This window comes from Pipistrellus kuhlii, unplaced genomic scaffold (assembly GCF_014108245.1).
Source record: "Pipistrellus kuhlii isolate mPipKuh1 unplaced genomic scaffold, mPipKuh1.p scaffold_m20_p_3, whole genome shotgun sequence".
Taxonomy (NCBI): domain Eukaryota; kingdom Metazoa; phylum Chordata; class Mammalia; order Chiroptera; family Vespertilionidae; genus Pipistrellus; species Pipistrellus kuhlii.
Window position 1 is genome coordinate 120,199,745 of NW_023425529.1, and position 26,926 is coordinate 120,226,670.

The window sequence follows — 26,926 nt, forward strand, 5'->3', positions numbered from 1 at the left end:
TCAAAGGGTGCCAAAATTTACTAGTCTGATTTTGCCAATGTGATCAGAAATAAAAAATTTTCTCAAGTTTTTTAAAACACTGACTGCAGATGGAACAATGGATTTGACAAAGAACTTTCTTAAAACTAATTTCATAGAGTAAAGGAAAAGGTGACATACAAGAATCAATATTTCACCAAAAAAAAACATTCACAGTATTAACTTGTGTGATTGTACAGGTAGGCAAAATACAAACTGCCTGAAACAGATAAATGTATTTGTCTCCTGTATTTGTCCCACAACCCCAGGACTGTGCATCCTTTAATAAAACTGTACCTGTACAAGGCAGAACCCTGCAAAATAACTCAGGACACCGGCCATCAACTTATTCCAGTTCCACCGTGTGCCTAAAATTCATATTCCTTTCACTCCGCCCGCCCTAGGATAGTACTCAGCTTGGCAATAAAGAGAAGCAGCAGTTTTTGGAAATATTTTCACCACTCATCCTAAAGTGAAGAAGTAGAGTTGTTTCTTTTTTGTTTTATTTTTGTGTTCCTTAGGTTTTACTTGTTTATGTTAGTTGGTTGGTTCCGGACAACGAACCAACGATCCTGTATGATGGGAAAAGGAAGTAGGGCAGAAGACACATAAAGTGATTCTTAGTTCAGTCTGTGCATTATAATCTCCTGGAGACCTTTTTCTAAAAAATGCCAGGATGTACACCAATACATGCTAATCTGATATGGGTCTGATATATGAGTATTTCTTAAAGGCCACTCCGGCTTCAGAGTTTGGGTCTGAAAAGAGGAGCTGTTTACAACTTCAAGAAATCACTAGAGTTGGTGAAGGCATTAAAAAAAAAAGGGGGGGAGGGGGGGTTCCCTACCCCAATTTTGCTGAAGTTATTCAATTGTGACTTGTACTTATAAAAGGAATATATAGAAGATCAAGTAAAATCTGTATATACTAGAAAAGTTAAAATTAAACACAAGATAAAAATCAATCTTCCATGCCGCACATCCACACCTGCAGCACCTAACTCCTACCCTACAGCCCAAACTGTGCACCCTTTGGTAAGTTCTCTATGAGATAAACTACCACATGTTCTATTCCCAAAGAGGACATAAATTTATACTATGGATAAATTTATACTATGGATAAATTTATAGCAGAATCAATAGTTACTTGTTTCGGCAATTTTCTCCATAAATAACAACACAAATACTGATGAAAATTAGTTATTACAGTTGATACACACTCTTCCAAAATTTATATCTACTATCCTAATATAAAAAGTTAGTCTAATTACCTAGAACAAAGTGCTACTTTTTATAGCTACATAATTCAGTTGTATTCTCTGAGATGATTTGTTATTCAGAAATCATACCCCTCATTAGACATTAGTAAACATTTCTAAACACGTTATAGTTACTGCATGTGGACTGATAACATCAGTTTTTATATTTACAAGTTAAAATCATCTCATATATTTTAATATGGTGTTCAACTTCGATGGTTGCATCAACTTTCCTTTTGCTAGCTAGATCTACTCGGGTGGAAAAAGACGTGGGCCCTACCTAAAGGTATTTTTGTTTTTGTTTATTAATATATTTTATTGATTTTTTACAGAGAGGAAAAAAGAGGGACAGAGAGTTAGAAACATCGATGAGAGAGAAACATCCATCAGCTACTTCCTGCACACCCGCTACTGGGGATGTGCCTAAAACCAAGGTACATGCTCTTGACCTGAATCGAACCTGTGACCCTTCACTCTTCAGGTCCATGCTCTATCCACTGAGCTAACTGGTTAGGGCCCTATCAACAAGTTTTTTAGGAATAAACTTCAACACAAACCACATATAACTTCTTTCTAGGTAGGCACCTTGATTTCCAAGCAAACACCTACCATTTGTTGATGAAATTTCTAAGAAAATATATTTGCATTTAATCAATAAAGCTCCTTAAAAAAACAAAAAAACAAAAACAGAATATAACCTCATTTTATCTATTATCCAGTTTTTATCTAAGGTCTAGTCATATCTTTAGAGGAATTTCATGAATGACAAGTAGTCCATTCATTGTCCTAAAATACAAGGGTAAGGTGAATCCATTTAAGCATGCCATCAGAAAGCAAGATACTTATTCCATTTTACTTAAACTAAAAGCAGCATTACTGCAATTAAAGACCACATTTGTATCTCATTTACTATGAGGGTTCTCGTGGAGTGTCAAGCCCTAACAGGCCATTAATACAGATGTGTAGAGGATTAGGAAGGGAGAGAGAGATTAGGGAAATAGTTGTAATTGATTTTTTTCACTTATCATATGATTTATAAGAACATAGCTCCACACCACATTTTTTTTCTTCCCTTTTAAACAATACACATGCAAAATTTCTTATCAGGTCCAGCTTTGGCTAATCAGAGAAGCCATTATTTAATTTTTTTTCCATCATGAAACATTTCATCACCATTTTTGCAATTCCTTTTTACTAAAAGAAAGCTTTGAACCCATGCATCTATTTTAATTTTTATTTACATCTTAATAACAGACTCTAGTTTACTGTTTACTATAATTATTCACTTTTATATTTATTTTCCATAGCCATATCTAATCTTTGGGGTGAAGGTAGAAAAACCTTTTCTCTCTCTAAACTCGAGTTATTTTAATTAGCCATCTCAATTACAAGTGCATACAAAGATACAATATAGATTTCAAAATAAAATACAATGTATATGGAATTCAAAATTTATGTAATTATTCTAACCTGTGCAAAGTTAATAATTTAATACAAATTTTGTGCACTTTTCAGACATTAGCTAAATGTACATAGGACATTTATAAGTAAAAATTTGGATAAGTAAGAATTATTATATGTTCCAGGATTACTCAGCATGTTTTAACAGATTAAAATATAATCCTGTCATTTAACTTTGAAGTAAATTTGGAATTCCTTGTGCAGGGGCTTATTATCAAACCAAATGCTTTATACACAGTGTGAAAAATTCAATCATAATTGTCAAACGATCAAGCTGCTACTTCTGATAAAAAAACAAAAACAAAAAAACATGATGCGATATCATCTCGTTTAATATATGCTTTCAATTTGATGTGTAGGCTAATAAAAAGTGTGAAGTTCTAGTATTTGTTTCTTACACGAGAGAAGTCTCCTAAGAGGGATGATTAAAATATCCCATCTCACTGCCTAGAAATACAGTCAACTCTATTATCTGGAGACAGATTAGCCAATTTGTCGAATGACTATAGTAAAATAGTAACAGCGTGCACTGCATTTGTAGATTTTAAAATTACAAGGCATCAATGACTATATCTCAATATGAGAGATGTCTATTTTCAACTACATAATAACTAAGACACAAAACTATGTCTACTGTACTGTCATTCATTTAACCAATATTTAATGAATATTTACTATGTGCCAAGTACTGTATTAGGCTATTCCACCTCATTAATCAGACCTAAACTTTCCTGGACAACTGTCTTTTGAGGAAGCACGAAGGGAGGGTATGTGATCTACTCTGTGAGTTGGCTGTAGTTTTGAGATGCAAAGTCTAAAGAGAAACAGACACAGCACCATGAAACAATCTCTTGTAGTTGTGAACTTCTCCCCAACCTTGCTCTGTATCCTGTTTTTCTTCCTTTGCTTCCCCAGAAACTGGCAGCACAGCTTCCCTCTTTGTCCTTTAGCCTCCAAGTGCATACCCCCCAATCCCTGACAATTCCCTAGATGTTCCTTAAATGTGTACACTCCTCCTCCACCCCCGTTGCCCCATTCTACCTAAAAGCTTTCTGTTACTACTTTAGCTGGGTCTACCATCATCTCAAAGCACAATGACTATTATGTACTGAACTACATAACTGAATAAGGCACATGAATCAGGTGTCCTTTAAGACACTGAGGTAAACAAGGGGAAGGAAATACCAAAAACAACCTCAACTCATTCCTTTTTGAGCAACCACTTCAAACATATCAGGATCTTTGGAACTATCTTTGACCCTCCCCTTTTTCCTTCATCTCACATTGCCCTGCCTCTCTATCTGCTCAGCTACATTTCTCTGAAATGCTCCTAGATCACATGCTGTCAATGACCTAGTCTCTCCCACAGTCACCCTCTAACCAGTGCTGTCCAGCAGAACTTTCCGCCATGGTAGAAATGTGCTGTATTTTTGCTGCCAGGATGTGTGGATACTGATTCACCTGAAGCATGGCAAGTGTGACCAAGAAATTAAATTTTTAATTTTATTTGAATTTTAATTAATTTAACTTTAATGATTTTTGAGAGAGAAGGAAAATGGGTAGAGAAATAGAAACATTGATGAGAGAAGCATGGAATAACTGACTTCTACTGAGGTTCAAGCTGGTAACTCGGGCATGTGTCCTGACTTGAATGGAACCAGCAACCTCTTGGTTTAAGGGTCAACACTCAATTGAGCCACACTAACCAGGCTTAAATTTAAATAGACACATTTGGCAAACAATGATTGTACTGACAGTACTTTTTTCATACTGCTATTGAAATTATCTTCCTACAAGATATCTGATAACATCATTGCCTTACAGAAATAATGTCTTGTGGACAAAAGAGGCCACATACTGACAAGTTCAGGGGAGGCCTGCATGGCTGTCTTGCAAACTCAGAGACCTAAAGTAACCCCGAAGGATGGTCTGAAATTAAACTTAAACTAAACGCAGTTATGGTGGGCAGTTACATCCTAGGCCAGTATCTTCCTTGATAAAGTCAAACTTTACCTTAACTGAGCCCATTTGTCTTTTTGCATCTATGATAACATACCCTTGAAATGTCTGGGTAACTTGTAATTGTCCTTTTTCTGGAGTCCCTGGAGCACAACCAAAAGTGGTGGGCTCCAGGACAGATGCCACAAAATTCCTTCATTATCATGTTAATTGTTCCTGCACTCATCTAAGTATGTGTCCTCTACTTCTTATCCAATCACAGGGGTTTTCCCAGCTTTGCTTAATCTATCACCAATGAATTTCATGTAATTCACCTAAGTCCCCTCTTTGATGGCAATGTATAAATATAAATGTAACCCGCCATTCTCTGAAGCATTATCTCAATTTGTTGAGGTTCTGCTTCTTGGTATATGTCAACAATTTGGCTCAAATAAACTCACAAAAATTCTTTACAGGTCTCAATGGTTTTTTTACATTAACAGTCTCCATAAAAACTTCACCATAAGGTGTGGCATTTCAGGCTTTTCACCATTTAGGAGAATTTACATCTCCCATTTAGGCTCCAAGTGTATAGGATCTCTCTGTGTACTCACACATGCCATGATAGAGCCTTTATACAAACTGCAGATTCTTGCTTAGAATGCTTTTTCCTCTCAGGGAACATCCACTCACTCTTCCAGATCCAGCTCAGATTCCTACTAGTATTCCTCTCCGAATATTTACCTGGTCTCTCTTAGCAGAGCTAGGCTCTCCCAACTCTACTGCCTTAACTTTCTTGTATCGATATATAAGCTCCATTAAAACTGTGAATCACACTTAATGGGTTAAATATGAAAAATATAACTTTCACATATGCTAAGTAAATATTAATCACAAACACTAAATGAGATGATCAGGTCAAGCACTTGGCACTCTAGAAATGTGCAGTCTTCAATACATGTGTTATGCATTACATCATCCATGCTACAGATCTGAACAGAAGACATAAGGCTAAGAAAGCAAGAAGAAGAAACTAAAAAGATGGGAGACAGGAGAGGGAAAGAGCTCACAAGGCGCTGATACTAAAGGGAAGTTTAGGTTGGGGAACTCATGTACGAAAAGTCACAAAAGTACCAAGAGATTAACTATTCAGCAAATCCATAGCTAAAGTCAAACTTATTTTTCACCTTTCCTTCCTAACTGGCAAAAGCAATAATCAAATTCCTTAGTCAGGGAGGGTAGATGTTACCAGGTCAAGAACAAGAGAAAGCTTTTCTTGTGATGTGTAACTGAGAAGAATTTGTTATAAGCAGATCAATAAAGCACTATTACTGTGGCCCATTATTTAGGAAAGAGCTTTGCTACATAAAACATTGAATCCAGCAGAAAAAAACTTACTCAATTTCCATATCCTCTAAAATTATATTTGGATAGAAACATTCCAAAATCTGAGTTGTTTATTCCCCTTTAGATGATAATTTCCCCCTTATATAAAACAATCTCACTTTTCTCTCCCTTTAATCTGTTTGCAAAAAAAAATAAATGCAAAGAAATATTTAAATAGTTAAAGGTGAAAATTTTAATGGAAATCCTAAGCAAGTCTCAACATATATACCATCGTATATAGAGGTAACTGAATTGAATAACTTCTAGGTTTAAATAATATTGTGATGTTCCATTTCATTACTTTGAGAAAGCATAGGTTTACAACATAATTTTGTTATTAAACAAAATCCTTCAGTTGGATTTGCAGATCACAGAAAATTAATATTTGGATTTAGTTCAGAGGTTGAGTAAATTAGCTTAGTTCATTCTGGGTTTGGGTTCATGGTTCAATTCAAGTTCTTGATAATGAGCACACCAAAACAAAAAGATTTAAATAATGTAATCAGGGCTGACATTCTATGATTAAGTGTGCAGGCAAATATGTGCTTAAAAAGAAGGAAAAACAAAACAAAACTCACTTTACAGAGAGAGCTAAGGTTAAATCCGAAGGTTTGAGCATTCCGGGAGCCGGCATTCATGTAGTTTCCCATTAGCAATACAAGTTCCAGCAACTTGCTAAAGCTTTTGCTCTTCTTTATCTCTTCGCAAGCAGTGCTGACAGCCATGATGTCAGGTTTGATGTTATTCACCTGCTCTTCAAACTGAAGCTTAAAGAGAATAGCACTGAGCCGCGGCCGCAGTCTCTTCACATTGCTCATCTGATTGAAAAGAAAATAGCAGATTTCCTTTAAAATGCATGCTATACTTTAGTACTGTAAGAGTGCAAGTAATCTAGGATGATATATTGGTATGACAGTACCGAAGAAGCAATATGTCCCTAAAACTGATAGCATGAAAAGAGAAAAGCCCTGTTTGTTTTTCATAGGAATTCAGAATTGTCCCTCAAAAAAAAAAAAACACAAAAAACGCAACACACATTTAGATGCTCAATGGAAAGAAAGCTTTAATTAAATTATAAAACTTAAGTAAGCAATAACGTACATATCATTTTTACAACTAACTTTTAATAAGAGGAAACAGCCCTAGATGATTTGGCTCAGTGGTTGGAGAGTCGGCCCATGGACTGAAGTGTCTCAGGTTCGATTCCAGTCAAGAGCAAATACCTTGGTTGCAGGCTTGATCCCGGCCCTCATTGGGATGAGTGAAGAAAGCATTACATCAATGTTTCGAGTGCTCTCTCTCTCTCTCCCTCTTCCACTTTCTCTAATGGAGCTCTGACCAGTTTGGCTTGGGGACTGACGGGTCCTAGGTTCAATTCCAGTTAAGGGCATGTACTTTGGTTGCAGGCACATCCCCAGTGGGGGTTGTACAAGAGACAACTGATTGATGTTTCTAACTCTCTATCCCTCTCTCTTCCTCTCTTTAAAAAATCAATAAAATATATTTTAAAAAATAAAAATAATAAAATAAAAAATAAAAGTCAATGGAAAAAATATCCTCAGGTGAGGATTAATAAAAAATAAAATAAGAATACAGAGGCAACAAATTACAAAGAATTCATATAATTAATTTTTTGATCAAAATTGAAACATGCTGGGTCAGGTTTAAAACATATTCAGAAAGGTGTAAAAGATGGTTTGCTTGTGTGTTGTTGTTTTTTCAAATAGCAATTGCTGTCCTCAGAAGCACTACTGACAAACAATTCTTGTTAAAACAGGGAGAGTAAATAGTCCCAATTTGTAATCAAATAGCTTTCTTCAGCAACACAGGAAAGTAGAATGACTCCTGACATATAATAACACAAATGAGCAGTGTTAGGGTTAGGAAACATGGGTGTAACAGGAGACAGAAGCAGTGCAAAGCCACAGGTCTGCCTGGGACTCAGGGCTACTATGTTAGAAACGTAGGGGTTTAAAAGTGTCAAAGAAACAAACAAACAAAAAATGCAAAAAGGGTAAGAGGGTTAGCAAGTTCTTGCCTTAAACTACCATGTTCTAACAACATGTGAAGGGAAGAGTCACTTACCTAAAGGCTGAAGACATTTAATCTATACATGAATTCATTGGCCAAATGTATTAGGAGTTTCAGACTTAGAACAGATTGATGAGGCAGTGATAGTATAACTCTTGCACTTCAACAACTATCATAAACATTAAGAGCAGTTTGAGGCAAGGTCAGGAAAAAAGTAATGACCAAACCTGAAAGAGTTAAAACAGGGACTAGGTTGGCCCTTCACAGATCCAAAGGAAAGGTTAAAAAACAGTGCCTCAGGAGGTGCATAGGACAGGAAGCTACCGTATTTTTCGGACCATAAGACGCTCCGGACCATAAGACGCACCAGTTTTTAGAGAAGGGAAATGAAGAAAAAAAGATTCTGAAACAAATAGTGTCCTAAAATATTTTATGTGCATTAAAACCCAACATCACAGTCATAAACACATGTAATCAACCCTGTAAAGTAAACAGCAGCATTTAGAACCATTTTAGAGCCGGGCAAGCACACAGAGACCACACAGAGCCGGGCAAGTAAAAAAACTTTTTTTTTAAAGTATATGTGTAGGCTATATTTGGTCCATAAGACGCAGGGACTTTTTCCCCCCACTTCTGGGGGGAAAAAAGTGTGTCTTATGGTCTGAAAAATACGGTATCTGCTAATCCTATCAAATAAAAGGGTAATATGCAAATTAACCATCACTTCTCACAAAGATGGCAGCACCCAGAGCCACAAGATGGAGGCACCCAGTCCTCTCAGCCTTGCCTGAGTTCCCCAGCCCTAGGAGGGTGGGGGGCGGGGGGGGGGACACTGAGAGCAGGCAGTGTGAGCAGCCTGGTGGAATCCTTGCCTCTTCGCTATGGTGATGAGGCAGGCATTCCGCACCGGGCTGCATATGGGCCTCTGGGCTGTGGGGAGCCTCTGGGCAGCCGGGGTGGAGCAGCCAGGCCTTGCAGAGAGCTCCTGGTGCACGGATTTGTGAGCAGGGCTACTAGTAATTATAAGTGATTGTTATTTAAAATAAGATATGCCATAAAAGCTTAAACTTATTAGATCCAATAAGATAATATAGACATTGTTTTAATGATGTAACATAATCCAGGACACTCATCTAAAAAAAACCAAAAAAAACCTGAGCAATTAAAGAGGTAGCTCTCAGTAGATAACTCTGCAAATACCGGTATATCTTCAAATGGACCAAATCTTTACAATGAGTGAAAAGTTTTATAGTAAATAATATAAATGTCTAATTTATAATATACTTTTCCCAGGCAATTGCCATGTGAAATATTTGTTTATATGTATATAGGCAATATTCCAAGAATTCAACTAATATAGTTAATAATAAGTCCCTTCTACAAAGCATTTAAAAAGGAATGTCTTAAAATTTCTTGACTTCAAAGAATGTCTTCAAATTCCTGTCTAGAGAAAATAATATTTTTCCTTAGAAGAAAGCAAAAAACAGTAAGCTCAAAAAAAGCATTTTTTAAAGTAAAAAGAAACATTACCAATCACGGTTTTATAGAATAAACTTAAGTCATATAAAATTTTAGAAAGACAATTTTAGAAGTCCTATTAGCATAATGTTTGGATATTGACTGTCTAGCACACAAAGAAGACTTAAGCAATTATTATTTCTCATAAAGTCATTTCATGCTCTCAAATATACTTCCTTGAAATTTTTATTTTTACTTAAAGATTGTAAATAGTAGATATTTATATTATAACAGGGGCCCAGTGCACAAAATTCGTGCACTGGGGAGGGGTGCCTCAACCCAGCCTGACACCTCTTACATACTGGGAACCCTCAGGGGATGTCCTACTGACGGCTTAGGCCTGCTTCTCAGTGGGAGTGGACCTAAGCCACAGTCTGGCCACCCTTTGCGGGAGGCAACCATGCTGATCAGCGGAAGGTGTCAGCTCCATCACCCTGCAGCCATTGCCAGCCACCGCAGCTGCCAAGGCATTTTCATCAACAGGGACTCTAGTCCCGTCACCATGAAAAAATGATAACTTTCTTTAAGCATTTTCAAGATGTGTCTTTCATAGGATATTATATTTCTTTATTTTCCTTTTTATCCTCACCCAAGGATATGTTTCCATTGATTTTATCCCCTTCCCTCAAATTGCAGGCTTGGCCCCTTCCCAAACCTAAAGCCTCAACCCCAGGCTTTAAGCTTGGGAAAGGGATTCTCCCCAGGCACCTCCGATTGCAGGCTCAGGCCCTTCCCAAGCTTACAGCCTCCATGTCAGGCTTTAGGCTTGGGAAGGGGTTCCCCACCCCTGGTCCCTCTGATTGCAGGCTTGGCCCTTTCCCAAGTCTAAAGCCTTCGCCCAATGAGAGGCTTCGAGTGACCTGGGTGCCAAGGAGGTTCCCGGGACCCAAGTATGTTTGCAAATTAACTGCCATCTTTGTTGAGTTAATTTGCCGACTCCTCTGAATGGCTGTGGGCGTAATGGAGGTAAGTCCATTTACACGTTTCTATATTATTAGTTAAGATTGGAGCAATTGTACATAATACTTCACTATATTTAGTATATTCTTTACATAACAAGATGTGCAAAAGAAAACTCATATGAGTACATACAAGTATGGACTTCCAAGGTGGACACTGAGTCCACAGCATCTGCTTTCAGTCTGTGCCCTTACTCATGATCAAAACTTAAGTATTTAGCACATTGCAACAAGCATGAGAAGGAATTCTCCAGTATCTCATGCAAACCTTTGGTATTACAAAATACATTAATATTAACCTATATTAGTGTACTACTTTGTGCACAAAGAGAAAAAAAAGACTGCTTAAATGGCTATATGATACAGCCCAAAATATGTTAAAGCTTTCCTGCTGACAAGCTAACCATATGCAGCCAGGATAAAGTAATTAATTTTCCTAGAAAAAATATAACCTAGATTTTTATGAGTAATGAGTCTACCTGGCACTAGGGACAGGTACCTTGAAAAAATAGAGGAAGTCTATGATGTAATGCAGAACAATGTGCTATGTGTTCATGAAAAACCCTGACAAAATGAAGTCAGGAAAGGTAACCAAACAACAGGTCTTTGACCGAAAGCCTCGTAAATTAGATGACCTTTCAATATTTCTCTTTCTTCCAAATTTAGAAAAGTTAGTGTTTGACTGATATGAAATAAATGTATTTCAAAAAATGAAATTACTGAGCTGGGAAGGAATGTGAGAGGTCACCTGGTGCTCCTGCCTGTCTTTAGTCCACTATTTAGCCTACTGAAACCCATAGGCCAAATGCTTGCCCCTATTGTTTAAAATAAACTCAACAAAAGTTAATGTTCTAAGATCTAAATCTTGAGATCTATGAAAATAATAGCAGGGCCTTTTCTTATTAATCAAAACAGAGTTTGTTTCTTTAGATGAAATTAAAAAAAAAAAATTAAAAATTGGGAAACACTTTTTTAAAAACCCTGCGGAATGTTTCATCATCACTTTCACGTATTCTATGAACACTGGGGGTTTGCATTTTGTTTACTTGCTAAGGAAACAAAAACTGTGTTTTGACTGACAGAAACTAAGCTGAATGCAAAAGTGGAGAGCTATCCTATATAATAAATGGGTAATATGCAAATTGACCACCACTCCACCATACAAGATGTCCACCCCATGTGGTCAAAGACGGCCGGCAGGGGAGGGCAGTTGTGGGCGATCAGGCCAGCAGGGGAGGGCAGTAGGGAGGGTTCAAGCCTGCCAAGGGAAGGTAGTTGGGGGTTATCATGCCTGCAGGGGAGGGCAGTTAGGGGTGACCAGGCTGGAAAGGGAGAGCAGGTAGGGTTGACCAAGCCAGCAGGGGAGGGCAGTTGGGGATCAGGCCTGAAGGAAAGGACAGTTAGGGGTGACCAGGCCGGCAGGGGAGGGCAGATAAAGGCAATTGAACTGGCTGGGGAGCAGTTAGGCATTGATCAGGAGGACAGAGGAATGGTTAGGGGATGATCAGGCTGGTAGGCAAAAGCAGTTAGGGGCAATCAGGTAGGGGCTGGGAGCCAGCAGTCCTGTTTTTTTGAGAGGGATGTCCGACTGCCAGTGGGATCAGGGCCTAAATCAGCAGTCAGACATCCCTCGAGGGATCCCAGATTGGAGAGTATGCAGGATGGGCTGAGAGACAAATACCCCATTGTGCACAAATTTCATGTACTGGGCTTCTAGTAGCATATAAATAATAGTCTCAATGGTAATGGAAGTAAGGAAGAGAGGACAGGGGTGGGGGGAGAGGAGGGAGGAAGAGCCCTAGCTGGTTTGGCTCAGTGGATAGAGTGTCTGCCTGCAGACTGAAGAGTCCTAGGTTCATTCCTGTCAAGGGAACTTGTGGAGGTTGAAGGCTCAATCCCCAGTAGGGGGCTAGCAGGAGGCAGCTGATCAATGATTCTCTAGTATCATTGATGTTTCTATCTATCTCTCCCTCTCCTTCTCTGAAATCAATAAAATATATATATATTTTTTTTAAAAGAAAGGAAAGGTTATGTTAAAGGTATTTATAATGAGATTGTTAGAGGAAATTATAATTTCATTTTTACAGAGGTATCCTTTAAATTTATTGATATAGGACTTAGCAATCTTAAGTCCACAGCACCAAAACCCAACAATAATGACCTACAATCTGAATATCAATCTAAGGGCATAAAACAGGGGGGAAAAAATGTCCTTAGTATTGTTTGAAGGCAGAAAGCAGCCCTCACCTAGCGCCAGAGGGGATGCATTCCAGATGAAAGCACCTTAAAAACAGTGACCACTAAAAATCAAAGAACAAGCAAATTCAGAATCTTAAGGGTAATTTTTATTTCAAAATTTTGTTTGTTGGCAACATGTGTTGGGGGATCAGAACAAAATAAGATGAAAAGACCTTTAAACAATCAATGAACTTACAAGTATTGATTGGGTACCCACTTGGTGCTACAAGTGGCACAGGGGTCATGGTTACTGCCCTTAAAGCACATTTCATCTAATTCTTTCCATCTGTCTTGAAGGGTAAAAAGTAGAAAGTCCTCATGGAGATATAATTTTCAGGATCTCGTGTTTTTTCACATGTAATTTTAATTTTACCCATTATTCTATGATAAAAATCATGTTGGCATTTTTATAACAATGTTTAATGCCATATCTGGTTCTCTTTATGCAGTTTCTTTTATAAAGAACAGATTTTCAGGAAACTATTCAAAACTTTCTGGATTTTTCCATCTTCCTGCCTGCAGAATTATTTAGGCTCACCTCAAAATAAAGTTTAGTATATGTTCTATCTCTTTATTTTTCTTCCCAGAAGTCATTATAAAACTACTTAACCATTCACTTAACTTTCCGCCACTACAAATAATCTACTGATTAAAAAGCTAATCACTTAAGTCTTAATTGACTGACAAAACCTTTGCTTTATATACATTGTGAATATGTAATTATAAGGAATAATGGAGTAGCACTTCAGGAAGGTTAGTGACTCCTTCCAGGTCCAATGCAGCCAATCAACTGTATAGTTCCACTAGAACATCACAATGTAGAAATTAATAACCACAACCTAAAAACCATCTGATGACCTGGCCAGTGTGGCTCAGTCGCTTGACCATTGCTCCATGCACTAAAAGGTTACAGGTTTGATTCCTGGTCAGGAATGAGACCAGATTGAAGGCTCAATCCCCAGTACTGGGAGTGCAAGAAGCAACCAAAAGATGTTTCTCTCTCTCTCCCTCTTCCTAAAGTCTATAAAAACCATGTGATACTCAAACTACCTCTATTGTGTTTTCCTATAAAAATTGACTTTAATTTCCGCACCACAGTTATCGGATAGAACACTTTGGAGATGACCCAGCTGAGCACGCAGCATCCTGTAACTTCATATTTCTTTAATTTCTCCTTAGTATATCCAACTACCTACTGTTCTGGATATTTTTTAAAAATATATTTTTATTGATCTCAGAAAGGAAGGGAGAGGGAGAGAGAGATAGAAACATCTTGATGAAAGAGGATCATTGATTGGCAGCCTCATGCATTCCCCTCACTGGGGGGTTGAACTCACAACCCAGGCATGTGCCCTTGACTAGATTCGAACCCAAGACCCTTCAGTCTGCAGTCCGACACTCTATCCACTGGGCCAAACTGGCTAGAGCTCTGCTGAATTTTTAATATTTTTTTCCAGATACACTTTTGGCATCACTTCCACACTCGACTCTTCACTCATATTTCTATATTAGCTAATTCTTCACTCTCAGTGGGCGAGAGAAGCAGGGTGAGTATAAGAAAAACAAATGCATCTTTGTGAAAGACAGGGCTAGAGAAAATGATAAGGGGTCCATGGGAATGTGACATCTGAGAAATAAACAGGATGTAATAATAGAATTAAGACACTTAGGAAAAAGTTTTGAACTTAATTTTTCTAATTAAAGTAGGTGAAGCATATTTAATTGTTACCATTAGGTAAGCCAATATTTTTATGATTTCAAAAATTCTCAGACAAAAGAAACCCTCATTTTACTTCAAGAGACACATCAAAAACATACCTATTCAAGTGCCTTATGGCTGGGGAGTGCTGAGAATACAAAAAAAAAAAAAAAAAAAGTTTAAAAAATAAATGTGGCTTTATATTAAACTCCTAGGCTGAAATTAATTTTAAAAACTGTACAACAGCCGAAACCGTTTGGCTCAGTGGTAGAACATCGGTCTGCGGACTGAAGGATCCCAGGTTCGATTCCGGTCAGGGGCATGTACAATACATTGGTTGCGGGCACATCCCCGGTGGGGGTGTGCAGGAGGCAGCTGGTCGGTGTTTCTCTCTCAACGACATTTCTAGCTCTCTATCTCTCTCCCTTCCTCTCTGTGAAAAATCAATAAAAATATATTTTAAAAAGAAAAAAAAAAACTGTACAACAGCAAAGGTTTGCATTGGAGTAAGGAAATTCAGGAATTATACAAAAAATAATAATAATAAAAATAACAGGATATAAATGTATATTCCTCCAGCTAGCCAAGGAATAGACAATTGGCAATAGACATTAGCTATGGCTTTGCTTTTGTTTACAAATGCTTATCAATTCTGGAAACATTTCATAGGAGGTCCAAGTGAGTTCTGCAGATACTCAGGATCTGCAAGTGATAAAGCTTGAGAGCATGAGACTAATTTGGCAGTCTTAGCTAGCATTCCTAACACAAAAGTTTCATATCTGATCAATTAAAAAGCTGGCATAAAACTCAGAACCATTATGGTGTTTTAAATTCATTCATGTCTGTTTCTAGATAGTCCCCACCCAACATGGAAAGCCAATGTGTTTTTTTGTTTTGTTTTTTAATTTCTGTCATTGTTAACTTTCATTTTGCTCATTCTTGAAATTTATATTAATGAAACTTACAGTAAATCCTTTTTGTGTCTGGCTTCTTTCACACAACAAAATGACTTTGAGATTCATATACACAGAGAGTGATTCAGTACTTTGTTCCTTTTTCATTTCATAATATTTCATTGCAAGAACACACCAAAATTTCTTTATCCACTTTCCTCTTGATAGATTTTTGGGGTGTTTCTTTTTTACTTTGAGGCTGTGTAGTGGGTTGGGTTGAAAAGGGACTGCAAAAATGCTACGTTAAGCCCTAACCCCAGGTAACTGCTAATGTGAACCTATTTGAAAACTAGAGGCCCAGTGCATGAAATTCACCGTTGGGGGAGGAGGGTGTCCCCTCAGGCCAGCCTACACCTCTCCATGCTGGGACCTCTTGGGGAATATCCGAATGCTGATTTAGGCAGTTGGACATCCCTCTCACAATCTGGTATCACTGGCTCCTAACTGCTCATCTGCCTACCTGCCTGATCACCCCTAACTGACCTTCTGCCAGCCTGTTCACCCCTAACTGCCACCCTGCTGGCCTGGTTTGCCACCAACTGTCCCCCTCTGCCAGCTGGGTTGCCCCTAACTGCTGCTCCCCCAGCCTGGTCACCCCTTATTGCTCCCCTCATCCCCCGCTGGCCTGGTTGCCCCCTAACTTCCCCACCACCACCTCCAGCCTGGTCACCCCCAACTGCCCTCCTCTGCCAGCCTGGTTGCCCATAACTGCCCCTCCCGCCAGCCTGGTTGCTCATTACTGCCCCCCTGCTGGTCTGGTCACCTCCAACTGTCTGCCTGCCAGCTTGGTCGCCATTCACTGCCCTGGTCGCCCCCAACTACTCCCTGCCAGCCTGGTCACCCCCAACTGACCTCCCCCAACCCCCCTGGCGACCTGGTCGCCCCATGCCACCTGCTATTCAGTCATCTGTCTGGTCGTTTAGGTTATAGCAGCCCCTGGCATTTTATAAATTAGGATGGGGTATTTACAGATTAAATGAAGTTAAGGATCTCAGAACAGATCGCTAAATCATAGGGCAACCCCTAAATCCAAGGACAGATGTCTCTTTAATAGAAATGGTAGAGAGAGAAACAAACAGAAGGCAGGGATGTGAAGGAGAAGGTTGAGGCTGAAGTTACAAGCCAAGAAATGCCAAGAACGGTAAGCAGCTACCAAAGATAGGACACAAGCCTGCAACAGATTCTTGCCCAGAGCCTCCAGAAGGAATCAATCCTGCCAAAACATTGATTTAGGACTTTTGGCCTCCAGAAAATGCAGGAGAATACATTCCTGATGTTTTAAACCATCAAGATTGCGGACATATATTATGGTCACGTGTGAAAACCAATACAGGATACTATCAATATTCTTATAGAGTCTTTTCATTTTTATTAAATATGTAAAAAGATATAGTATAAATGCATATATAACTTCATAAGAAATTGTCAAACTGTCTTCTAAAGTTGTTTATGCCACTTTATACCCTCTTTACTAAAGCTATGATTTATTTAGGAAGCTTTATATTTTACCCTTGCATGTTTAAATCTACACTCCATCCTTCATCAGTTATTCTGTAGGGTGTGATGCAGGAGTTGAAATTCATTTTAGCCCACAGGATAATCAAGTTTGGCAGCACCATTTGATACAAAGTTCTTTTTCCCATGAACTAGCATTGATGTCTTTCTTACAAAACATTTGTTGGTATCCTTGTGGGTTTACTTCTAAACTTTCCAGAAAAGGTTTATTTTTATATCTTTAAGCCAAACCTTACTGCAAGATATCAAATCAATAGTCCAAGTCCTCCAAGTTTGTTATTTTTCAAATTGATTTTGTCTACTCTAGGTCTTCCAAATGCCATGTGAATTTTTGTAACTTTTGTCAATTGCTATAATAAAACCCGCTGGGATGTTCATTGGGAATGTGTATTGTATGTCTATTAGGAGTCTATAGATCATTTGTGGGGAAAATAAAATCTTCACAATACTGAGTCTTCCACTCTAAGAGCATGGTAAATACCTCATTTACAACTTTAATTTCTCTCAGAAATATCTTATAGTTTTAAGTGTAAAAAATCAGCATGTTTACTGAAATGTATCCCTAAGTATTTTAAGTTTTTTGATGCTATTGTAAGTGGTACTGTTTTTTATTTTGTTTTCTAATATATGTCATTGCTAATAAGAGAACTCATTCTGATATACTGACTATCCTGTGACCTTGTTAAATTCACTGGTTACTTCAATAAAGTTTACTGTAAACTCCTTATACATTCACATAGACAGTCAAGTCATTAAAAAAAAAAAGGTTTACTTTCTGATTTACAGTGTACAGGCCTTTTGTTTCTTTTTCTTATTATAAAGGTTAGAACATGCATTATAATACTGAAAATAAGTAATAAGACTAGATATCCTGGTCTTCTAATAGGTGAAGACAGAACAAGAAGATAGCTGTCCATAAAACAGGCTTTCACCAGAAACCAGATCAACCAGCATCTTGACCTTGGACTTTTCAGTCCCCAAAACTTTGAGAAATAAATTTCTGCTGTTTAGTTAGTTAGAGAGAAGAAGGAGGGGGGGGGAGGGGGAGAAACAGAAAGAGGGAGAAAGAGAGAGAGATATCATTGACTGGTTTCGAATCTTAAATGACAAAGCATTTATTTTTTCACATTAAGTGTGAGGATGGCTCCTGGTTTCCCATAGATGTCCTTTATTAGGGTAAAGATATTTTTGTCTATTGCTAATGGCTAAAATGTTTTATTTATCATGAATAAAATTCTATCAAATCCTTTTTATTTTGCATTTTTTTAGATATGACTTTTCTCCCTTTTTTCTGATAATATGGTTAACTACATTTTTTAAGGTGAAAAAATCTTGTGCCATTTGGTCATGATATACTCTTCTTTTAATGAGTCGCAATATTTGGTATAAAATTATTTTGTTGACAATTTTTTAACTTACTCTGCTATAATTGAAAACTTTCACCAGGCCTAATGCTGGTAATTCATGAAGTTTAGGAGGTTTGCAGTTTTTCTCTAATGTTTTAATATAGAAATCTCCCATAGTTTGTCAAGTTTTATTCCTGTTAATGGTCCACACAGCTTCTGCTAAATTTAAGCCTAATTTATTTATGTTGCTTTAAATGAGAAGTTTGAAATTTTATTAGTTTCAGTTTTCAGAATACAAAAACTACTCTTTACCCAGATTTAACCAATTGTTTCAATTTTGCCCCATTTGCTTTATCATATTCTCTCTTCTTTTCCACATTGTGTAGATATTATATAATACATGTTATAAATGAAAAAGATATATACATATTACACTTACATATTTGGTTAAGGTGTTAAAAGCAACTCAATGTTTCCTTTATAATAATCTAGAGGCCTGGTGCATGAAATTTTGCTAGCTCCTAACCGCTTGCCTGCCTGCCTGCCTGCCTGCCTGCCTGATTGCTCCTAACGGCTTCTGCCAGTCAACCTGATCACCCTCTGACTATTCTCCTGCCAGCCTGATCACCCACAAGTGCCCTCCCTACCAGTTCGATCACCCACAACTGCCCTACCCTACAGGCCTGATCATCCACAACTGTCCTCCTCTACCACCACCCACCTCCTCAGTTGGGGCCCGATTTCTCTGCATGATGAGGTCGTGGGGAAGCCAGGACCAGCCGCCTCCGCACCATGCAGAGCCATGGGACCCTCAGGTCTCACCATGCAGAGTGGCCAATGGGCCCCACCTCCAGTGTGCATAGCCATATTGTGGGGCCATCTTGGTGGGGCCATCTTATGAAGATGGCGCGTGAGGTTGTGATGCCACCGAGGCTTTTATTGTATAGGATAAGTAATTTATAGGGAGATGCTATGAGACCATGTAAATGGTATGTATATAATCTATTTTCAACAAATATTCACTTATGGGTTCACTAGAAGCCCAGTGCACAAAATTCATGCATGGGTAGGTTCCCTAGGCCTGGCCGGTGATCAAGGCCAATTGGGACCTTCCAGCTGCTGACCAAGACCTTTCTTCCGGCTGCCATCTGGGGCCTCCCTTCCCCGGCTGCTGCTCAGGGCTTTCCTACATTCCATGCTGCCCCATGGTGGTCAGCACACATCATAGCGAGTGATCAAATTCCTGGTCTCTCAGTCAAACTCCCAAGGGGACACTTTGCATATTAGGCTTTTATATATATAGATGGGGACAGCCCATTGAATAGAATTTTACCCATTATAGTATTTTATTCAACTTTATTAAGAATGTTATTTAAAGACATCTTCACAAATAAAGCATAAAATAACCCAGACTATATACAACAATTACACCTTAAGCCAAAAGTGGGATAAAATTGCCTAACGCTATACTAACTTAGTTCAATAAGTCTAGTTTCCCTTTTCCCAACATGTTTCAAAATCAGTCTTAAAAGAGGGCACATAGGCCTGTTTAATGAGATGTGCAGAACACAGAAAATGCTTCCTCTGCACTAGATAAAACTTGGATCTAAAAAGCAACCTTCAAACAATGCTGTTTGCAAGTGATGAATCATAGGAGACCTTTTTGCTTATAACTACAAAATGCTTTAGGCTCTATTTCAAATGAATGATGCATGGCTAGTAATTAGTATGTGACTGTAATGATGTTTTGTTTTGTTTTCACAAATGAAACAAATTAAGCATATTATGCCATAAAATTTCAATACTACATAGACAGTCTGACTAAAAAGCATGTTTTCACTCCAAAACAACAACCCCCCTCTCCTCCAATTTCTATTATGGACTTAAATATCCCACTTTCTAGTTGTTTGTGTAGAAGGTGAAAATCCCAATGAAGAAAAACTAGAAACTGACAAACTGTCCAAAAACTTAATTTCAAGTTGAACATTTCAAGTTCCCTCATACATACATTTACAATATATATAACTCAAAGTTTATTTTTCAATATTAAAATAAATTAGTCTGAAGCATACAGAAACTACTGCTAAAAGCAACTTCGAGTAAAGTAGGTGCCCACAGCCAACAACACCAGAGTGACTGCCACCCTGAGAAGTGACATGAAAGACACAAGTGTCCTAAAGGACACAAAACTGTGATTCACATCTAACTACAGTACTCACTGAGGGAACAGGTCGACTCATCTATGAAATGGTAATATCTATATTTAGAGTTCTATGCAAATCAATATAAATATCCCTTTAAGTATCAAACACTTATTATGTGCCAAACATTGTTCTAGGCCATACAGATTCAAATTAAAATAAAGAGACAAGTGGAGTATACTGTAAGGAAGCAGACAGAGGATGGGAAAGAGACAGAGAAACAACAGAACAGATGAGGGTAAGTGCTATGAGTAAGCAGGGTCATCTAGTTAGAGAGTGATGAGGGGACACCATCATGATGAGCACTTCCATGACAAAGTGGCATATGGGCTGAAGCAAAGGAACTAGCCAGAGTAAAGGCAAATCTGAGGTGGGAACAAAAAAATGAACATGGCTGAACATAGTGGACAAGGAACACAGTGCTAAAATATGAGACTGAAGATAAAGAGACTAGATGATCTCACAGATTATAATTAAATTGAAAACCATTAGAATGTCCTAAGGGATATTCCCCTTCTGGCCATGCAATGGACTGGAATTGTCCCCTCTTCCTGAAATAGGTTTTCAGACTTTGGACCCAAAAATGGGGGATAGTGGTGCCTGAGAAAGGGGGGAAAAGCAGGGTGAGCCCTGCATTTGCCCGTTTACTGTCTGGAATTTCCAAACTGGAGCCCCTGGAGAAGAAAGCCAGGAGGAGCCAGAAAGTCTCCATGAAGTGAGGAGATTGTGGGAGTCTGGAAACGCCAAAGCAGGTAGAGTTCTTAGAACACAATACCAGAAAAGTAAGAGGAAGTTGCACCAACAGGATTCAAACCCCACCATAAGGGTTGGGGGAGCGGAGGAGGTAAGAGATTAACCAAAGGACTTGTGTGCATGCATATAAGCATAACCACTGTGGGGCGAGGAGAGAGGTGAGGGCATGTGCAGGAGGAGGAGTGCTTAGCGGAGGCTGAGGGAAGGTCAATGGGGACAAAAAAGGATAGAAATGTACTACTATTTGTAATACTTTAAACAAAATTAAATTTTTTAAAAATGTAAAAGCTCAAAGGAAGAAAGGAAGGAAGGCCAAAACACTCCAGTTAAGAGGCAGAGATTATTTTATTGGATTAAAAAAAAAAAAAAAAAAAAAAGACTCAGCTAATATGCTGCCTGTAACAAAAGTTAGGAGGAAAAGACAAAAAAAAACAACAAACAACATGCTATCATTAATCAAAATAAAATTGCAGTGGTTTTATTACTATAACATGAAATAAATTTGAAAACTGCTATCGTATTTTAAGTTTGGAATTAAGAGAGAGGGAGAGAGGGAGGGAGGAAAAGAGAGACAGAGACAGAGACAGACATAGATTGGTTGCCTCACACATGCCCTAACCAGGGCTGGGGATCAAACCTGGTACATGTCGGCTAATGCTCTAAACACTGAACCACACTGACCAGGGCTCTTGTTTATTTTGATATGAGGAAGTAACTAGCTGCTATGTGGAAAATGGGAATGCATTCAAAACATGAAGCATGGAGCCTGAAACACAGGTAATCAACACATGGCAAATACAAATGTCTATACAGTTAAGAGAGACTGGCCCAGCACTATTGACCCTAAAATTTTATTTTTTCCCAACAGTCTTGTTCTAAAATGAATACCCACATTTTATTCTACTTTAAAGTTAGCTTTCCATTGCCATTCATAAACAAGTATGAAACAAATGCACTACAGGCACAACAGTCCCTGCCTGACTTCCAGAATTTCATTTAACAAAAGAGGGATTATGAGAAATCATTAGAATACTATAAACATGATATTTACACCCAAGAGCCACTATGACTAAATCATATAAACTTGCAAGTAGTTAATTAATTACATGTTCAAGATTGATCAGTGGACCAGGTAATGATTAGTCAGATACAGAGTAAAAGGGAAAGTCAGAGCAGGAGATGGGATGCAAACAAAAACCAGAACACAGATCCTCGGGTGTGACTCAGCCAGTTGGCCCCTCTGACTTTAGCTGCAGCCGATCTCAGTAGGAGGCTCACCTTGAACCAGGGCCCTGCTGGCGGCTCTGTGGGTTAGACGGAGACAGTCCAGGCGTTGCCCCTCACTGGTAAGCATGGAACATGTGCCCGCACTGAGCACATTTTCGGGTCATGCAGCAGTGGACAACCATTGGAAAAACTTTACTACTGTCAGACTTAAACTCAAAACAGTAGGCTTAGGTGTGGGGTGGCCAGTGCTTCTCTGGAGGAAATGGCCCGAGTTTGCTATGGAGCAGACCAACTATGTACACAGTATTGTGGGTCACTTCTAATCTTTTATAGTTTCTATTAAACTTGAACTGAGAAAAACAAATTGAGGGCTAAACTTTGAGGAGACAGGGTTGAAGTAGTGGAGGTAAGAAAAAGTGACAGAAAATGTTCTCTACATTGTAGATTACTTAAAAGTAGTAAAAAATAAAAAGGTCTTTTCCTTGGTAACTAGCTCATATTTTTAGAAGGTAACTCTCCACAAAATACTCTAATTAACCAATGTCATGTCTTGACCTTAATTCCTCCCCTGACATTTTACAAAATCTTGCTCTTTCTGATGTCAAAATATTAATGGCATAGGTATTTCTGTATTTATTCCAAACATAAACCCATTCAAAATGACACCTCGCTGTGTTCTTTGGTATTGATTGTATTTGCAATTTTTATTCTCTTTCTACATTACAACAAATAAAATTCATTCAAGGATTTCTAAAAATAAATCAATGGCCTTTCAGAAATTCATTCAGTGTTTGAGTTCATGCTTCAGTTCAAGGCATCGATTCAGTGGGTGTGTTTCGGAAGCATTCAAATCAAATCACTGTGCTACATTTTCAAGCAACTCTTCTGTCCTTCAGTAATAAACTATGTCTACTGCTTTGTCCAAGATGCCAGAGGAGCCAGGTCTGTAATCTGTACTTCAGGCTGGATGGGAAACTATGTGGAAAGTCTGAAGGCAGGATTCAGACAAGGGACATAACTAATAAAGGGTTAAGGGCCATGGTTAGGAAAAGATAGGTGGAAACCTGCATTTGGAGGAGGATAGAGATGTGGGAAAAGTACTCTTCAACTTGCAAGAGAGGTCATTACTAGGGCCAGCAGTTAGGAACACAGATAGTTCCAACACAGATAGTTACAATGGGGGTTATGAGAATCCATTAAAAAGTAAGAAACTAAGAACAGAGCAGATGTAGCCCCTCCAAAGACAAACATCTAGAAAAATAAAGAAAAAAATGCATAAAGCTATATAATGAGAAGAGAATACTAGTATAGCAGATAGATTAATTAAGCAGTAAAGGAAAGGACTGTCATGCAGCTAACTGAACTTTTTTTTTTCTTTCTTAAGTTCATTCCAAATATAGAATGCTTCAAAAAAGTCTCAGAACTTAGAAGCTGCTGGATCCTAAATCCCTTCAGAATATACAAGCATTCAATCCATCAGAATGATTTCAGAGCTTTACTGTGGCTAGTGGTTCCAAGGGGACCTACTTATGTAGCAAATGTTGTTAAATAGGATTGAAAGACTCTACTTGCCCGTAGCATGAAACTTCAGTAATGCCACATAGATTACTACAGGAAAAGACACATAATATGACATCAATAAATTAAAAATATCAATAGAATATTGGTCCTATCATAGTTTCAGCCAAAAGCCACAAACTATGAGAACTATTAAACATATTAATATTTATGCTAAATCATGACTATTTAATGTATAAATGTAAGTCAATGCACTATCAATACACATACACATGCAGAAACTGGTTTTCCTAGCAGACAGTTATTTGGACAAATATTTATAATAAGACAAATGAGTTGGTAGTGGTGATGCTGGTGGTACAAAAGTTAACATCAATTTATCACCAAAGGAAGGAAAATCACTTTTAATAATCCCTATCCCAACCTTTAAATAAACATAAAATGTGGACTTGGATACAATATAGGCATCCTTGGAAAAGAAAAGAAAATAGCATTAATAATATATAATAGCTGAGTTCAGGACAGAAAACTTGACCCAATATTAGAGAGAGAGAAATAAAATAGATGCATTTATCCTTTCAAAATATTCAAGTCTGCTTTGGAAGATAACGATGTTTAATGAAAAAAGCAATTCACTACAAAATAAAAATATGAGCAGAGCAAAGAGGGAAAAGAAAAAAATAAATAAATAACATAGACAAATACTATAATGAGACCTGGGACCAAAACACCACCTCGTTCTGTCCCAGGAATCACAACGCAAATTAAGTTAAATAAAACTTTATACAGTTGCTTCAGGATACCACAGAAAGGTTTTCAAGGGCTCTCACCATTAGCATCAGAGTGCCCACCAGACCCCTGTTAATCAGGGGACAGAGAATAAGGGAGAGGCTTCTGGAATGAACTCTGGCTGGGCCAACTTCCAGAAACACCTACCTCGTAGGCTTTGCTAGGAAGGACAGAGCATTTCCCTCCCATTTTGGGCCCTGAGTTTCTGGAGATGATAAAGTTTAGTATTTGTTTTTTGCAAAAAAATCTAGGAACAGGACCGGTTCTGAGCAAAATCACACTGTTGGCTGAAATATCCCGTGAAACCTTTCCTTTGCAACCAGAGACCTTTCCCCACCTCTTACGTACGCCCACATTTTACCAATAAGTCAGGAGTCTAATACTTAGAAACAAAACAACACAAGGAAATGTGGAATCAGAAACTGAGTTTGAATGCTTCTGTTTATAAGGGGTGTGTGTGTGTGTGTGTGTGTGTGTGTGTGTCTGTCTGTCTGTGTGTGTGTCGGGGAGGGTGTGCTTTGGTTAAGTCACCAATTCCATATGAGTTCCAGTATTTGGAAACTCAAGAGGCTGTTGTGAAGGATATGCACAGATAAATGTATACAACATACAGTGGGAAGTGCATATCACTATATCAATTTAAATAATATAACTATCATATAATTAACTTGGCTCCTCTATGGCTGCTCATTTTGTGTAATAATTATGCCATTGACCTAAAACTCCAAAATTAATCTCTCACACTGCTCCTATTATCCAAACCCTCATCTTCAAAGATAACAAGTTTCCAACACAACATTAAAAAAATAATAAGACTACACACACTAATGCCAAGTAAGATTTTAATCTCCTCTAGGTATCCCATTCCATGACATGATTTAAAAGCAGGAAGCTAACCTGTGGTTTCATAATACCTCAGGTAGTTAAAAAAAAAAAAAATATATATATATATATTTTTGTGTGTGTGTGTGTGTGTGTGTGTGTGTGTGTTTTGTTTTGTTTTGTTTTTTTTTAGAGGAGTGGGGTCCTTGAACAAACTTTCTATAATAACTATCAAGCTGTTGCTGTGTAAATCTGGGTAATTTTCATTTTAGGTTGTTCCTAAGGTCAGGCTCAGGCCCTCTGTCAGATATACTTTATCACATACCTAAGGTAGAGAGCTTTGAAACTCAAGTTTCTGACTCCAACATGTGCAGCTTACATTAGAAGAGAAGCTTATTCTAATCAGTTTCTCAATAATGTGTCTTGAACTCTTAGAGTTTATTCCCAGGAACAGAAAATAATTACTCCAGAACCAGGTCTCAACATGAGATCCGAAGTCATGATAACTGACCAAAATTAAAATGTTCATGAGTCAGTACTTATTTTTATGTCTAGTTCTTAATGCATCCCCTTGGCTGCTTTGTGTGACATTAAATTGTGTATATTTATAAGTCAAAGTACAAAAAGTGTAGAAGGTGTTCAAAAGGAGTTACTAATCAAATAGAGGCCCAGTGCATGAAATTCATACATGGCGGTGGGGGATGAAGGGGTCTCTCAACCCTGTCTGCACCCTCTCAAAAGCCGGGACCCCTCAGGGGATGTCCGACTGCTGGTTTAGCAGTCAGACATCCCTCTTGCAATCTGTGATCGCTGGCTTGTAGTCGCTCACCTGCCTGCCTGCTTGATCACCCAAACCACACACCTGCCTGCCTCATCACCCCTAACTGCTAGCCTGCCTGCTTGATCACCCCTAACCACTCTGCCTGCCTGATCACCCCTAACTGCCTCTGCCTTGGCCCCCACTGCCACGGCTTTGTCCAGAAGGATGTCTGGAATGACATCCGGAAGTCCTTTGGCTGTCTGGTCGGGTTAGCAATATTACCCTTTTATTATTATAGATAATTGTGTGAATAAAATCACTAAGAAAAAGGGAAGGGGTGTGTGTGTGCGCGTGTGTGTGTGTGTGTGTGTGTGTGTTTTCCAGAGCCTAGAAAACAGTATTTGAGTGAGACACTTAATAAAGTGTTAAAAGAAATGGGAAGGGAGCCAAGGAAGGGGGTCAGAAAAGAAGCACAAGGAGCCAGAAAATAATAAGAAAGCAAATGATGCTAAAAGGGTGAAATGCTGACCACAAGG

General features: G+C 38.3%; 1 protein-coding gene across 4 annotated transcripts in view; it reads right to left on the reverse strand.

Moving 5' to 3' along the window:
- DIAPH3 (diaphanous related formin 3) overlaps window positions 1-26,926 on the reverse strand; it is a 473,874-nt gene that overhangs the window by 201,632 nt on the left and 245,316 nt on the right. For all 4 annotated transcript variants that reach the window (XM_045588685.1, XM_045588684.1, XM_045588687.1 and 1 more), the window contains one exon: window positions 6,640-6,879. In XM_045588685.1, the coding sequence (XP_045444641.1) occupies window positions 6,640-6,879 (240 nt within the window). The remainder of the gene's footprint in view (window positions 1-6,639; window positions 6,880-26,926) is intronic.